Genomic DNA, 17136 nt, shown 5'->3' with positions numbered 1-17136 from the left:
TATAAGTATGGTAGGGTATACGTGAATCTGCTGAGGACAAAGGCCTGAACGTCATAAGTCACGTTCTTTCATACCTCGCCTTCTGTTAGCAATCCGTTTGATGAGTCATGTGGTTTGGTTGACGGCGATTGTCAATTTTTTTTAAGTGTAACTAGTGCACCGGTTGTCCTGAATGAGCATACCGAGGACGTGTATAGTGTCTACTTCCTTGATGGGCTGCCCCTTACCCGTTACGTTTATGGGTAAGGAAGGAGGCACGTTTTTGCCACGCTTTCAGCCGTTTCTGACACCAGCAGTTCCGACTTTGATTGAGAGCATTCGAGGCCTGCCCTTTGGACGTGCGACTCAATAGTACCTGCCGCTTTGTGAAACACCCATTCTGTGTCGCCTTCGGATCCCTGGTCGACCCAGAGGGTGATGTCATCGGCGTAAAATATGTGCTTCAGCCCCTCCATCGCCGTGAGTTTCGGGTGGAGCATGATAAGGACGAGATTGAAGAAGAACGGCGAAAGAACGGATCCTTGCGGCGTGACTCCGTTGCCCAGAGGGATGGGGTGTAGGATTTGAGTCCCCCCGGAGAGCTCGGCTGTCCGATTGTAGAGAAAAAATTTGACGTAGTCGAATATTCTGGCAGGGTCGCCTCATGCGAGACGTTGTCGAAGGCTCCAAGATTGCCTTCGTCCCTGCTCCGCGGGCCGAATCTAGCACGTCCTTCCACGGCTGGATCATGACGTCATTTGTCGACAGGTGTGCCCTGAAGCCGATCATCTATTAATTTCAGTTACCCCCTTTGCCCCTGTGGGCATTAAGAGGGGAGACGGACTTGACAAAAAATGAAGCCAAATGAGGTTTGACAATGCAGAAATTACGCAATAAAATAATAATAATAGCCAGCAAGGCAAAAAATACACGCGTAAGTAGCAAATTATTTGATGCCAGAAACACAGGGCAAGGCGGAATCAGCAATCTAAAAAAATTGGCGGTGGTTTAGCTCTGGTTAAACCTGGAGTGACGCAATAGCTACAGCTGGCCGAGTGGAATTTGGTCACGTGACCAACCACGTGACGAACCACGTGATCAGCCACGGCGCCGCGCCGTCTGCAGCTGCTCCGCATCACGAGACCAAGCACGTGACAGCGTGGCGGCGCAGCCACGGGGTGGCAGCGCCGCCACCGCCACGTCGAAGGCTCGGAATGCTATACCGTAATGTAGCTATCGCTACAAAAGCAATGACGCTCAAGGTATAGCTACATATAGATACTCGATATTTTGTGTTTCAATAAAGCAAGAAAGGAAGCAGATATGAAGTCGCGTCCAACACACAACGCGATCGCTGGTAGGAAAAAGTACGCAACTTGACTTGCAAGAGCAATTTTTCCTGTAATATGAGAAGTCCGTTTACTACGAACTTTGGATACAAGGAACGCAGCCTGCGTAACCGTCAGGTTCGTTAAAAGCGCGCTCACCTGCATATGCATAATATTCAGACACTGGGGGCCTTGAAAAGATCACCGATTAAACGACTCTAGAGGTAACGCAAAATAGTTTGATGCGCGTGTATGCATCCCCCTTCATTTGGCTCTTGGTGCTTCGGAGCTACTCACTGACGAGATCGCTATTCAAAAATCCGAGAGGGCAAACCCGATTAATCTTCTCTTTTCATGTTTACGAAACCAATTTTTTCAAGCGTTATTGCGATTTGAGCGCCTTGGCAAGCACCTTCTTTACTTGCGCAGCAGGAGTCTACTTGCACAGAGCAATTCGCCTTCTGCGCTCCTGCAGGATTGTGCCTGGGCCGGACTAGAGCCTCGGAATGAGGCCTGTGCAGCGTTCCAATTTAAATGCGTGCTCGTGCGAATAGTGTTAGGTTATGTAACTTGCTCGTCACTTATATTAAGAACTAATGATAAAAAGTGTATTTATTCACTTCTCAGTCAACCAGTGAAGGGGTCTGGGCTAGTTGGTGATCAAACATTTTGAGCACAGAACACCATGTGTCACCTCTTTCTGTGCTCTTTCCGTTCAGTTCAGCACTTAATTTTTGTGAGTTAAGAATGCACATTTGAACCTCGGAATCTACTAGTGTCTACTCAAGTTTTCCTGTTAAAATTTTGAATGTTAATAACAACGTTAGCTCATCTTTCTGCAACTTCTATTGTAAAACATTATTTTAGTTAAGTACACCTCTTGTGACAATTCAGCGGTACCCGGCCATTCAAGATTATATGCCCTCACTGTGCCAGCAGCAGTCTAGCTTAAATCTAATTCACTGAGGTGCAAGCATTGTTACAGATAAAACAAGTGTTGCTTCTAGAATGGAGCTGTGTCCAAATATTTGCACTGTTTCTTGAGTATGTGTTCTGTCATTATTTTTTTCAATTTAGTTATCAATATACGAGTTATGACATATCTTGTGCTAATTTTATTACTGATGTCTCTATTGCACTTCCACCTGGCAGCAAGATGAATGCAGAGGTGCACAAGTGCCTTCATTGCTGGCACCAAAGACCAACCCGGCTTCTTCAAAACTACACTACTGCTCGTGACAGGATTCGTGATACGTATTCTTCTAACCCTTTGAGGGTCGAATTTTTTTTTTCAAAAACTTTCCCAGGTGGTCAAATTACTTTACAGCGAATGTAAAAAAAAATGTGTAACAAATTGTACCAAAAAAAAATCAGGAACAGTATTTTGATGTCAGCACCACTCTGAACTGCAAAATATTCAATTGTATTTCAAAGCGTTATAATTGTCCTCTTCTGAAGAAAAACTGTCTTCCGATTCAGAGTCGGTAAATGGACCAAAATCAGAGTCGGAAGAACCATGACTACAGCGCAACGAACGGGACATAGAAGAAGGACCCAATGGACATTAAAACTCCCACGGACGTCTTGCGGACGTCCGCAGGACATCCAAGAGACTTCCAGCGCCCATTGGTAGGCAGGGACATGACACAGCGCTGACTCATCGCTGTCAGAGTCATCTCTGTCGGTGCCAAGAGAACGGCCAGTGCGTTCGTCCACATCGCCATTTTGCAGTGCATCTGAAGAACTCGAAGGAAACTAAGTAAACAAGGAGAGCGAGAATGCCTCGTGAGCGTCGGTGATAAACAAGCTAAGAACAGCGCCAATAAAGATGGAAATCCACTTCCGCCGCCCCTCAAAGGGAGTGCCGATAAAGTTTCGCGCGCCACTGTTGCGATCACGCGGTGAAACCGAAACCATGAAAGGGCGTTGCTGCAGACCGCGCGACACGCTGAAGCTAGAAATTAGTTCTGTTCATGGTTCTGTTCGTCTCCGCAAGAGGATCAATCAAATTTCAAATGCTATGTGTAAGTCCTAGGGAGGTGGCAGCACCTCCCTATGAGCATGAATCTATCGTCATTATGGTGAGCAGTTTTCCTTCCTTCATGATGGCGACAAATTTCAAACGCAGGGTTGAAACCATTCCCGTACGGAAAAAAAAAAACTTGCGGGACGGAATCCCGCCACCGTACATATGCGGTTTGGTTTATGGTGGTTTAACGTCCCAAAGCTACCTGCCTGACATACATGTGGACTAAACCATGGCCGCCAGCGCTTACAGGCCGGAAAAGGTTATCCCGCCTCATAGATTCAGAATACTTATTCCACACAAAAGTTTTTGTTTGTGTGGTTTATGCGGGTTTAACGTCCCAAAGCGACTCAGGCTGAGGGAGGCCGTAGTGAAGGGCTCCGGAAATTTCGACCACCTGGGATTCTTTAACGTGCACTGACATCGCAAAGTACACGAGCCTCTAGAATTTCGCCTCTATCGAAATTCGACCTCCGCGGCCGGGGTCGAACCCACGCCTTTCGGGTCAGCGGCCGAGCACCATAACCACTGGGCCACCGCGGCGGCACTGCACGTATAGAAAAAACCCTCAAAGGGTTATTACAGCTGTGGCATTGCGGCCAGTTCAGCATTGCTCGATCTCCATCAAAGAGCATAGTATGCTACACTGTGCAGCTGAAGCCCTGGTATTGTCATTGACCTGGCATTCATTCTCTCTCTACGGCCCTGGCACATGCCCTGGCATTATCCTTTTTCACAGTGCAGGGTAGCCAACCAGAACACCATTCTGGTTAGTCGGTTGGCCTCAAATAAAGCTGGCACATACCCACTACGGGGGAGTGGCCAATACATTGGCGGTTAATTCTGGAAACAGGAACGTTTTGATGGGCAAAGGAGTAGAATAGTATATAGGCTGACAGGCTGGAAGATGCAAAGACAGGGGTCCTGTTCCTACGTAACATCCATTCTGGTTAACTACCCTGCCTTCCCTCTTCTTCTTTATCTTTCTTTTTCAGTGTCAATCATTATTTTTAAAGAACATAGCAGGAAAGTAAACTTTTCATATAATGGATGTGAATAATGGCGACGTTGTATATTGTGAACTGTCAATGTAGTTTTTTTTTTTTCCTTCAACTTTGCTCCGTTCGTACTTGCCTTTCAGAAGGAAAGTTATATTCAGTGATGTGAATAATTTCCAACAGCTCACATTCACTCCCATTAGTATTTTAATAATGAAATGAAACCAAAATTAAGCCTTCTTGACAACAACGCGCGCAGAAAACGACGAGGACGAAGACGAGAAAAGACACAGACTAGCGCTAAATTTATATTCGGAACAATGGTCGAAATAAGGCAATGAGGTAGGAAGGATGAAGGTCAACACATGCAGAAGGGCCCGATGTACTAGAAACGATGCTTAATAATGAGGAAATGAAGCGCTGTTATCAAGAATGGATTACCAACTAGCCCACACCCACACCTACCTCATTAAGCACTAGAGGGCTGCACAATGGCAAAATGTAGTTTTCCGGCTGACCTTAAAGTGAGCCAGAGGTTAAATGTGGCTGTAGGCCTTACCATATCTGGTTCACCATGGTGCCGCACCACTTTACCTTTCGATTCACTTAGCCGCCGCGGTGGCCCAGTGGTTATCGTGCCGCGGGGTTCGGATTTCGATGGAGGCGAAATCCTAGAGGCCCGTGGACTGTGCGGTGTCAGTGCAAATTAAAGAGCCCCAGGTGGTCGAAATTTCCGGAGCCCTTAACTGCGGCACCCAAGAGCCCGAGTCGCTTTGGGACGTTAAACCCCCATAAACCTTACGATTCGCTGGTAGAAGACGGTAGAATAAGTCACGTGACAATCGCGTGATGGAAACTGCCGTTGTGACGTCAGTTAGGGTAAATATATAGGCCTCAGCGTTCATTGGGTGCCGAACCACTCGCAATCAACCACGAATTTAACTGCCACCTGCCAGGGTGGGCGCGCTGTCTATCTAGTGTGCCGAACGCGCTCAATGTTAGACGCCAAGCTGAGTCTAGTTGCCGATACACCACTGCTTTCGCTCTCTAACCATGTTCAGCAGCAGTTAAACCACAGCCAATTTTATTGCTGCGGCATACGCTGCAAGCTTCGCAGGAAGCAACACTACATATATAAAACGCCAAGCTTAGTAGCTGTTCAAAGATAAGGGTTTGGAAGGAGATTGTTTTGTCCTACTTGTATGAGTAATGTAGTTTTACAGGGAAAGACAATGTTATAGCCAGATTTTTGCACAGGCATAATGCCGAGTTGTAGCATGAAACCAGTACTGAACCCGTGTAAAGGCTGCCTTTTACTGCAGTGCTCTGTATAATTTCACATCATCAATCCAATAATGTATACGGGTGCAAAAGGTGCTTTGGATGTGATGACTTTGGCCATGTTATTTCATTTTTAGCCGGAGGCTTTTCTTCATTCAGGAGTGGTACCAACCATTCTATAAGGCATGGAATTTACGCCATTTCATGCTTTCTCCAGAAATGTCGGCTGCTGAAAGGTAGAGAAAATGGAATGCACCCAGAAATGCCTCCACGGCACAAACTACCTGCTATTATGGGAAGCGAATTCACGGGCAATAAATGGAGAAAAATCAGAATGCAACGAAAATTACAACAGCCTATCGTGCATGCCGAGATAACCCCGAGCACACTGGCATCTCAAAAAAATTCACACTATGGGAGAGAGAGACAAAAACGTTTAAAAACGTAGCAGGCTCGTGACCAGGCGGTAGGAGACTATGGGATAGGTTCTATGAATAGTAGGGGGAGTTATTAGTAGTGTTCGCAGAGGGAAATACTTTACGGATCCTGAATACTTTCTTCCGTAAACAAGAGAACAGGAAGTGGGCCTGGAAGAGCCCCAATCGTGAGACTAAGAATAGAATAGACTTCATACTATGTGCTCACCCTGGCATCGTGCAGGATGTGAAGGTCGTCGGAAAGGTGCGGTGTAGTGACCACAGAATGGTAAGGTCTCGAATTAGCTTAGATTTGAATACGCAATGGAAGAAACTAATGAGGCAGAAGCCCATTAACGAGTTAGCGGTAAGGAGGAAAGTAGGGGAATTCAGGATTTTGCTGCAGAACAGATATTCAGCTTTAACTGAGGAAGACGATCTTAATGTTCAAACAAGGAATGATAATCTCACTGCTATCACCACGGAGTGCGCAGTATATGTAGGTGGTGGGATGATTCAACAAGATACCGGCAAGCTATCTCAGGAGATGAAACTTCTTTTTTTTTTAATTTACAATACTGTAAGCCTTTCACGGGCCGTTACAGGGTGAAAGGAAAAAAATACACAGAAAATGAGCATGGTTACAAGAAACCCAACTCCAATTTCTTCTGAAAAATGTCAGCTGAATTTGTGTCCCGAAATATGTGTTGGTCCAGTTTAATAAATTCTACTATGGTTTTCGGAAGGAATGAGCACTTAAATACATCAACTTTAGTTGCGTATGGCCCAATGGCAAATGGGTGGTTAGTACGGGAAGATAACCTGCCTGGGGGTCGAATGTACACAGTAGAGTCTAAATTTTCAGTAGAGTCTAATTTTCACGAAGCATATAAACTTGAGACGAGCCATCTTTCTATGCGTGGCTAGTTCTGGAAGTTGAGCTTAGAGGCGTATTGCTGTCACTGTGTTTTGCGGTAAGCAGAGAATATAAATTTTAAAGCCAACCTTTGCACTTTTTAAAGTTTAATCCGATAGTGATAATGCGGGTCCCATATTATGCTTGCATATTCAAACTTTTATCGGACTAATCCCTTACATGCTTCAAGCTTAATGCCTGGTGTTGCATATCCGAGTTTTCGTTTTAGGAAGCCAAGTTTGTGTTGAGCTAAACTGCATATGTGATCAATGTGTTCACCCCAATGTAGTTTCACTAATGGTGACACCTAGATATTTCAATTTGCTACACTTTTGGATTGGGATATTGTTAATACTGAAAGGAAAAACTAGGGGAGATTTCTTGTAACACTCATGATGACAGATTTACCGGGATTAATTTGCACGTCCCATTTCATGCACCAGTTGTACACATTTTTCAAAGACTGATTCAGCAACACATGATCATCAATATTTTTTTACATGACAGAAAAGGAGACAATCACCTGCAAACAGACGCACTTCCACATGATGGTCTATATCATTAATACACAGTAAAAAAAGCACGGAACCAGATACAAGAGAGGTTGTGGAATTTTCACTGGCTATTTGCACAAACTGTCTCCTGTTAGTAAGATAAACCCAAACCCAGTTAATAATCTGCAAATCAACACCATATGCATGCATTTTTTTTTTTAAAGTTTATCATGGCCAATTTGTCAAATGCTTAAGATTAAGAAACACCAAAGAATGAGAGCATCCAGCAATAGACGAAACAGAAATAGCAGAGCTATAAAAGTAAAGAAGTGCAAGGTAGCCGACATAAGGAAGTATAATATGGAGTTTAATACGGCACATAGTAACCGCTGATCCGGATCATGAGGGAAATAACTAGAATAAGAATGGGGTGGAACGCATATGGCAGGTTCTGTCAGATCATGAATGGTAGTTAACCAATATCCCTCAACAGAAAATTATATAACAGCTGTATCTTACCAGTACTCACCTACAGGGCAGAAACGTGGAGGCTAGCGAAAAGGGTTCACCTCAAGGTAAGGACAACGCAGCGAGTTATGGAAAGAAAAACGATAGGTGTAAACTTCAAGATACCGCAAGCCGGCAGAGTGGGCGAGGGAACAAACACGGGTTAATGATATCCTAGTCAAAATCAAGAGGAAGAGAAATGGGCTTAGGCAGGGCGTGTAATGCGACGGCAAGATAACCGCTGGTCCTTGAGGATAACGGAGTGGATTCCAAGAGAAGGCACGCGTAGCAGGGGGTAGCAGAAATGAGATTTTAGAATTTTGCGGGCATATGATGGGCACAGCTGACAAAGGACAGGGTTAATTGGAGACATGGGAGAGGCCTTTGCCCTGCAGTGGGCGTAGTCAGGCTGATGATGATGTATAGAATGTCTGGGTGGGCCCTCATTCCAGGAGCCCATTGGCTTTTGCCGCCGCTCTAGCCTGGTTCACCAGTAAACGCTGGTCGCCTGAATGCAAGCTGGACAGCGCCGCCTCCCATTCATCAGTTGTTGCCCATACCATATGGTATAAAACCGCCACCTCACCGCAGGAAGCGGTGAAGATCGTATGAATTTGAAGTTACAACGTTTGCTTTCTGATTTGCACATTAGCGGCATCGATCTATGTGGTCTCGCTGAAATAGCATGGTAAGAAAGCAATGAATTTGGTCGAGTGGGGCGATCCGACAAGAACCCCGGATTTTGTAATATCACGGCTACACATGGCCACAATTTGTGGCTCATAACAAGTGGCAGCCTTGAAGAGTTTGAGGTAGTGGCTTGGCAAAACCATATTAGACCTGCTACCTGTACAAGTATTCCCACATTACCGCGCAAAGGCCAGGCATGCAGATTGTTTGTAGCAATGCTCGCTGCATTCACTGGAGGCATTTGCCCTGGTGGTGGACAAGGGGCCTGCAAAACCCATTGCCAGTGGACACAACAGCCTCGCTGAAAGTCTAAGGAACTAGATCACAGCAAATTATATCTCCAATTACGGTGTCGTGCAGCATTCACATAGTCCCTTTTAGCCGCTGCTCCCGCATGTGTCCTGTGTCGTGTCGCCTCGCATGGCAGCCCAGAAGTCCGCGTTCAACAGATGGCACCACAGCGCTTTCAAAATGGCGGCACTCAAATTTCTTTCGTGTTCTGGTCAATAAAACTTCAGTACTTTGATCTGAAGGTGTCCATCACACCATTAATTGTTTATGTTAACCTAAACTGCACGTAAAAAAGCAACTTGAAACAAACTATGTTAAGTTTTCAGCCTGCCACTAAAAACCTCAGACGAGTAACGTCCAAGAGAAAAAAAAAAAAGCAACATCCTGAGCACATGCGCGGCAATGAGTGAAAATACTCCAGTTTTATTGAGATGGCTGCTTGCAGGCCCCTCTTTTTCTCTCAAGGGCGCAGGTTAAATACACGGGCCTGCTGCTATATGTACACCGTGGGTTCTCTGGCCTCCCGAGGCTCCCCCATTAGCTGTAAAGGTCATCGTCGTCTTCTTGGAAGTTCGATGCCTGATTTGGATTGCTCCCACTGTTTCCACCTGGCCCAGATGGCTGGCTGGGTGGGAATCTGCAAGAAAACAAGAGCGGCACAGCTCGTTGCAACAGATGCCACACAAGCCCCCAATTCATCTCAACTACTGCCACACTAGCCATGCTGCAAGAACACTGTTGGGGACAAAGGTGTCTAGGTTGTGCAAGTGCCAGCAAAAGATGTATCACTGGAGACGATGCAATACACTTCTTTATAACCATGCCCATTCCTGCTACAAGGAACAGTCATCTCAGTAAGTCCCCAAGAATGCTCTAGCAGCACGCAGCAGAAAGCTGTTGGTAAAATCGAAAAATAAATGAAAGTTGATGACACCTTATTCAGGTGGACGCATACGCCAGAAATGTGCGAGTGTTGACTCATCAGCAGGGCTGCTTCTAGCACCAAGCCCAAGCGAGGATGAGCAGGCACTTCCAGAAAAGCATCCCTGACACATGAAATGGACAAGCCATTCTCACACTAGGTAATGCAGCGATGTATCCAAGCCAGTGGCATTGTGTCCTGGACACTTCTTTCCCCCACAGTACACAGTAGGCATAAGTTACTCTAATGGTGATAAATTTTGGCGCCGAGGGCTTGAAAGTGGTCAGAAAGTTCTTGATATGTGCGTCCCGACTAATATACACTCTTGATTCTGTCAAATTCTAGCATTTGCCTAGAAACAATCATGAGCTTAAGCTACCATATTTACACATACATAAAATGAATGGGGAGTTCGAGATCCCATGAAAATAGAATTTTATACATATACAGTAATCCCTCGTTATAATGAAATCTGTTAACTCAAAATATCGCTTTATTCGAAATTTCTTCCGGTCCCGACCCAAATGCATGCATTTAAGCTGCATTACTTAAAGCGCACGAAGAGCTTGACCCGTTTAGAGCGAAGTGGCGAGCGGAGACATCGCTGCCGCTTGGCAGCGGCGACCCTTTTGCGCGCCGTGTAAAATTAATACCACCGACGAATAAGTCTTATACAGGCACACAACAGACCACAAAAGTACGAAAACGTATGATCGATCACCTGCCTAGTAACGGGTACCAAGCGAGTGCCGAGTGCCCTGAGCTGTTTACAGTGGAGTGAACGGAAGCTGTCAATTTCCATGGTGCAACGTGCCAGAATCATTAACCTGTCGTAATCGCATCACTGGTGTCCCCGGGATAGGATCAACACGAAAATAAAGTTTTCCTGACGCTTTGCAGCGCGATACCCTTGTAGTCTTCCGTGCCCAAGTGGCCACTGCCTTTGAAATGCCCCGAAATACCCGCGTAAAAGCGGCCACTGCCTTCGAGATTCGAAATACCCCAAAGTATGAATGCATGGGCGGCAACCACGGCCTCGTGCAATGCTTGGTCTAGAGCAGGGGTTGCATGCGCCACGCAAGAACTTCAAACAGCCAAAGCTCACTGCCTTTTTTGCACCTGAATAATGTTTTGCTTCACTGAATACATTGTATTTTGATTTCCTCGCAGTGGCGGCACAATTAACGCTCGACTGGTTTAGCTTTTCTCGGGTGGTCGCTTATATCAAATTACCACTTATAACGAATTTTTTCGCTGTCCCGCTGACTGTTATAATGAGAGATTACTTACGTGCATATACATACATATAGGAAATCGTTTTTTGTAAATTTTTACAGAAACCATGTTTCATACTAGTCTGCAAAACTCAATGAGCTGTCACTTAACAGGAAAATTTGTTTCCCAGAGATATTAAGAAAAATTGCTTTTGACAGTTCAATAAAAAGCGACAAATATTTTGCAAGAAATTGGAGAGGGTTGAGCACGAACTATGGTGCATTTGGCGTGAATGGCCCTTGTGCATGTGACATGTTCGGTCGCAAGCACTGCCACATTCAGCTTTCATTGCACCCAACTCTGCTAAGACTAACAACACTGCAGGCGTACTCATCGAACCCACCTGCAGTCAGAGCTCACCTGAAGTTTGTGCCGAAGCCCCGGCTCTGCTGGAGTGTCTGGGCAAACATCTCGTACTTGCGGATGTCATTCTCACTCACGGACCGCCGGGCAAACTTCATGGCTTCCTCAAAGTGGTCCTTGCGTATCTCTGGCACTGGGTCATCCTCCACGACATCCTGTGGCAGCGGGAAAAGAAAGGAAAAATAGGAAATAGAGACGTGGGGTCAACGCCCCCTTTCAAGACTGGGAAGCCCCAACCGGCAGCAGCACGGTGGTAAGGTGGATTTTGTTCCCACTGGGGCGGGCGGGACCACCACTGACTTACAACGGCCTGATCACAGCCACAAAGCCACTGCAAGCACTGGAACAAGCAGAGGTGCACAGCTTGTGCCTCCTGAAGCCTCACGGCATGCAGTTGCATTAAGCGCCGCAGTCCCAAATGGGATTTTAGAAGGGTACAATACAACTAGATACATATCTCTCATTAGTAAAGAACAAACCATGCAAAAGCAACACAAAATACCAATCAAAATGCACTAATACAAAAAAAACGAGTTCGGTGGAAACAATTTTTTTTAAAGCTAGAGCATGCAAAAAAGAAATGGTTTTGAGAAACCAGTAAACCTACACTGTTACTTTCATTGCACTTAACTCTTCAAGGAAAAAGTGCTCAACAGTTATTGCAAATGGAGGTGGGAATAATGAGGGCATTATTCAGAATATGAAGTTTCGCTTTCCAACACACATCTCGCTTTGATAAGTAAAGCAACCCAGAGACAGCAAACAGCAGCGGCACAGTCCCATGCTTTTATGGTAATAAAGGAGGTCTTCCAACGTGAATGAAAGCTCCTGTAGGCAAACTAGTGTACAGACTACTAACACACAAATGGCAATGGCCTGTAAGGGAGAGCATTCAAACAAAGTGAGCGTGGCATTAGCCCTGTCAGCCAATTCAGAAGACAAAACACTTGTTACAAGCTGTACTCTCATCTCGCTACTTGTTGACAATACAGTCAACAAAAATACATGATAACCTGGGGACTGCATAATTGCGACTTCATTAATAAAAATCTTCTCAAAGACCAGGGTACCCCCTCAAAGCTAAAAAGTAACTTTTTGAAGAAACTGAAAAGGCCACCCTATTTTACATCCACTTGTTTTCAACTTTCTGTCGTTTGCCATCCACCTAAATGAAGCCACCCACATTCCTTGAAGGGTTCAGTTTTCAATAGAAAAAAAAAATGTATATTTTCAGTACCTTTCAATGAAGATTACAGGCATTAAACTGGCTTTATATTCAATCAAGTTTTAAACCAATTTCAAATGAGATCCAAATCACTTGAGCTTGCTGAACACAACAAGAGGGGCCCTCACCATGTTGGCATCGGGGTTCTGGGCCCGCTCTTTCTCTCTGCGAATCTCCTGCTCAATGGACTCTCGGATGGCCAGCTTGCAAGCCCGCTGGCAGATCTCTGTGAGATCGGCACCACTGAACCCTGGACTGATGCTGGCTATGAAGTTCAGGTCCACGTCCTGCAAGAGACGACAGCAACGCTCTGAGCGCTCACATTTACACACTGGCTCTGCACACTACGTCACCAGCAGCACATGCTAAATTTTAAGGGGACAGACAGGTTAGGCCCTATCTTTCCCATGTACTGTAAGAACCGGACTATAGGTCGAACCGGAATATAGGTCGGCCCCCTAACTAACCAATTCTAAATACGAAAAAAATCTTTTTCAATGAAAAAAGTACCAAAAGACACCCTTACCCTGAAACAAATGCGACTCAACAGGTTGCACAATGGTGACAGTATTTATTTTCATTTAAATGCTGCTCGCATGTACACCCGGCCAATTTTTTAACAGTATCACGCGCCCATCGACCCGCGAGTTTGTTTCTGGCACACAGAAGTACGGCGCCGTAGAGCGAAGCCCTTCCTCTTTATGAATCGCTGCACCCAGGATGGCAAGCCCTTGAATTGCGCACTCGCGAGTCTAGAGGCACACGCGATCTCTGCTGCATTCAAGCGGATGCATTCTGCAGTCACAGTGAACGATCTTGTGCGCAGTGCAACCTTTCCTTCGAATTCTGGATGCCCTACAGTCCGCCCGTGAAATGTTTTCTTCTGGTTGCTGCAAGTTGTAATACACAGCTTCTGCCTCCGCCAGTACTGAATGCCCTTTTCGGATACTCCAAATTCGCGCCTTGCCGCCAGACTGCTGCGAGCTTCTGCATACTCAATCGCGTTTTTCTTGAAAGCAACGGTGAGGTCGGCTTTCACTCATTTTAAAACAAAATGTGAAAAAGCAGCCTTTTAACGAAATAGCTTTGCAACGATGGAAACGCAAAATGGCGGTGCCTCCATGCCGTGCTGCTGCTGATGGCGATGGAGGCTGCTGACTTAAGCCACCCATTGTTGCAAGACTTCCATAGTTTTTCCGCCAATGACCGGTATACGAGACGGGGGTCGACTTTTCAACATGTTTTTTGAAAGAAAGTACGGCATTTTAGGGCATGTTTTGGTACACTTTTCTCAGCAACCAACAGAGAGCATTTATATGGTCATATCATCACTACTTTATAGCTTTTTTGGCTGAACCAAACTATCTAGCGCAATTACCGCATATACTCACATAATGAATCCACCTTTTTTTTCCAGAATCAGTTTTCCATATCATACCTCTGCCCGTTCTTCTGTCATCAACAAACGCATGCTATCAGACGCGTTCGTGCTGCTGCGGCTTAGCATTGTAGCCGGCGGCACCGGCCAATCGCAGCAAGTTAACGCGAACATGCTGACTTCCGGCCTTGAAGGTCAGGCACGTTTTTACGAGATTAAAATACGCGCGGGACTGTTACGAATGTGTACTGCAAATGTTGAAGCCTTAGTTTTAAAGCACACAATGTCTTGGTGCTCTGCTAAGTTCGCTGAGAGTGCCGCGCCTCTGCACCATTATTCCTAATGCATCATTTGAAAGAGAACTCAACCAAAACTTTTGCATCGATACACTCTTTGCTTTTCGAAACTTCACACAAATGCAACCTAGTGGCAGACAAAAATTTCACTCCAATTCCACTTGTACAAACATGCTTGAGAACAGAAACAGAATTGACCAGCCGTATGAAAGGGGCTGCCAACACAATGTTTGATTCATTTATTCCAGAGCAACATGGCTTTGCAGCATGATTGCATGTTACAGTATGAGGGGTCTAACATACCAATGGTGCACATAGGCCATAAGAGGTGCCCAGCGGAGGGCTCCGGGTAGCCCACCAGAGGTCCTTTTTACTGTGCAATGGCACTGCATGCCACGTTTTTCACACTTTGCCTCCAACTGAAATGCGGCAGGGACTAGTTCCCACGACCTTCAGATCACACTACAAGACTGAGTTTACATTGCAAATTTCTTCTTCAAACTCACGGGTGCCAGCGGAGACTTGCGCAGGTTGGCCTTGAGGATTGCAACCCGTGACTTCTCATCAGGCAGGGGGATGTAGATGAGCTGGTCCAGGCGGCCAGGCCGCAGAATTGCCGGATCAATGATGTCCGGCCGGTTGGTGGCCCCAATGATGAAGACATTCTTCTTGCTGCTCATGCCGTCCATCTCGGTAAGAATTTGGTTGATTACCCTGTCTGCTGCACCACCTGATCGTAAAAAAGAAAGTACAGAATGCAGCCGCGGTGAGCAACACTTCTTGCACCGGCACCATGGCCAACGTGTGCCTTCTCACAGTATTTATTTATTTACTTTTATTTATTTATCACATTACATACAGTGCCTGTTTGGCATTATAGTGTGGGGGAGACAGTTACAACATAATCATATGACATAGTGACAGGAAAAGAAGAAAAAAATGCTCACAGAAAATACATTGCAGCATAAATTTGATACAAACAAACACAAGAATAAAATTACAACAATGCGGCAAACGATTCATTAGATTTTGTTGAAATGACTCCCTGGGGAAACTTATTCCCTTCATCTATTGTTTTTGGAAAAAAATGACATTCTTAGTAAATCAGTTCTGCATTAAATTTCTTTTACTTTGAAAGTGTGGTCCCTTATTGCAGATATGTAGTCTGGAAGAAATAAATAATAGTCACGGTCAATACCTGTTTCAGAATGGTATATATTATGGAAGAATTTCAGCCTAAATATGTATCTGCATCTCTGCAGTGAAACCCATCCTAACGACTTCTGCGCTGCTGACACGCTTTAGTTTCTGCTGTAATTACTTAAAACGGACAGCTAGGTTTAGGACGATATCTCATTTATCTCATCTCATTTTGAATACAGTAGAATCTCGGTAAAAAACTCAAAACTCCGACCGCTTTTGCAGGTAAGAAAATAATGTACCTGTGAAAACACAGAACACTAGTTAAATACACACCGGGATATTTGCATTCTGTGACAGGCAACAAATTCACAGTTAATGCTGTAAATAAAATTACATCTTACAAGGCTACCTTTTTTAGTGAAACATATATGGACACTTTTCCGGAGATTAAGTCATTCCCCATTTATCCCACCATTTAGAAATTCTGTCAAGGTCGCATTACAAAGCATCACGGTCACCAGGATTAGCAACTGTTCGGTACAAAATACAGTCATCTGCAAACAGCCTTAATGTAGACGATACACCAGCAAAAATGTCATTTATTGAAATTACAAAACAAAAGTGGTCATAAAACAGATGCCAGTTTGATGCTGCAAATTTCTTTTCCTCACTCCAACTGCCCATTTCCTCAAAAACAACAAGGCAGTACGGTTCCTATAACCACAAACTTACAGCAACCACCCTGCCCACTGGGTGGTGACTGAATGAGAGAAACAAGTCAATCGACGCTCCGTGAACGCAGTGGCAGTGCTGACTGCAATAAGATTTGCACGTTATATAAATTGAGCCCACCTGGAAACAATGCACCTGGAAAGGAATGCTACTATCCTGAGTGGCTGCATTTTTTTTTTTTACCTCCACTAGATTTACACAACACTGGAAAGTGAGCTTCGATCACATGCTGCAAGTCACACCGAGTGTAACAGTATCTATGAATTTCAGCATTGCATCTATTGCCAAATAGTAGTGGCAACTCCCAGTCCACCACTGTTGGTCACTCACCTGCATCACCCACGTTGCCACCTCTGGCCTTTGCAATTGAGTCCAGCTCGTCAAAGAACAGCACACACGGGGCTGCCGCTCGTGCCTTGTCAAAGACATCTCTCACGTTGGCCTCAGACTCTCCAAACCACATGGTCAGCAGCTCGGGGCCCTTGATCGAGATGAAGTTGGCCTGGCACTCGTTGGCAATGGCCTTGGCCAACAGCGTCTTGCCACAGCCAGGTGGTCCATAGAAAAGCACACCCCTCGACGGGGTCATGCCGAATTTCAGGAACTTTTCAGGATATTCCACAGGGTACTGTGTCGAAAGAGCAAGGGCAGAAAATCATTTCACTGGAAAACGTCAGTCATATTTGTAGGCATGTGCGAATATTCGATAATTTCAAATTTTCGATCGAACAGTAAAGTAGTCAATATAAAATTCAATACAAATGTTTGGTATTAGAAATATTTAAGTATTCGTTTTGAGCAAATAACGTCTCTGGAACTCTAACTGCATGTGGTTTCAGTTCAGCACGCCTCCTCTGGAATGGCACTGCGACGTGC

At 45.2% G+C, this 17136-nt stretch overlaps 1 protein-coding gene across 1 annotated transcript in view; it reads right to left on the bottom strand.

The window, feature by feature from the left end:
- Positions 1 to 9329: 9329 nt before the first annotated feature.
- TER94 (Transitional endoplasmic reticulum ATPase TER94) overlaps positions 9330 to 17136 on the bottom strand; it is a 36618-nt gene continuing 28811 nt past the window's right edge. The window contains exons 10-14 of the mRNA XM_077644597.1: positions 16591 to 16888; positions 14892 to 15115; positions 12840 to 12998; positions 11484 to 11641; positions 9330 to 9563 (exon numbers count right to left, since the gene is read on the bottom strand). Of these exons, the coding sequence (XP_077500723.1) occupies positions 9464 to 9563; positions 11484 to 11641; positions 12840 to 12998; positions 14892 to 15115; positions 16591 to 16888 (939 nt within the window). The 3' untranslated portion in view covers positions 9330 to 9463. The remainder of the gene's footprint in view (positions 9564 to 11483; positions 11642 to 12839; positions 12999 to 14891; positions 15116 to 16590; positions 16889 to 17136) is intronic.

The sequence above is a fragment of the Amblyomma americanum genome, chromosome 11 (genome assembly GCF_052857255.1).
Source record: "Amblyomma americanum isolate KBUSLIRL-KWMA chromosome 11, ASM5285725v1, whole genome shotgun sequence".
In the NCBI taxonomy this organism is placed as follows: Eukaryota; Metazoa; Arthropoda; class Arachnida; order Ixodida; family Ixodidae; genus Amblyomma; species Amblyomma americanum.
This window is presented reverse-complemented; position numbering and strand designations above follow the sequence as displayed.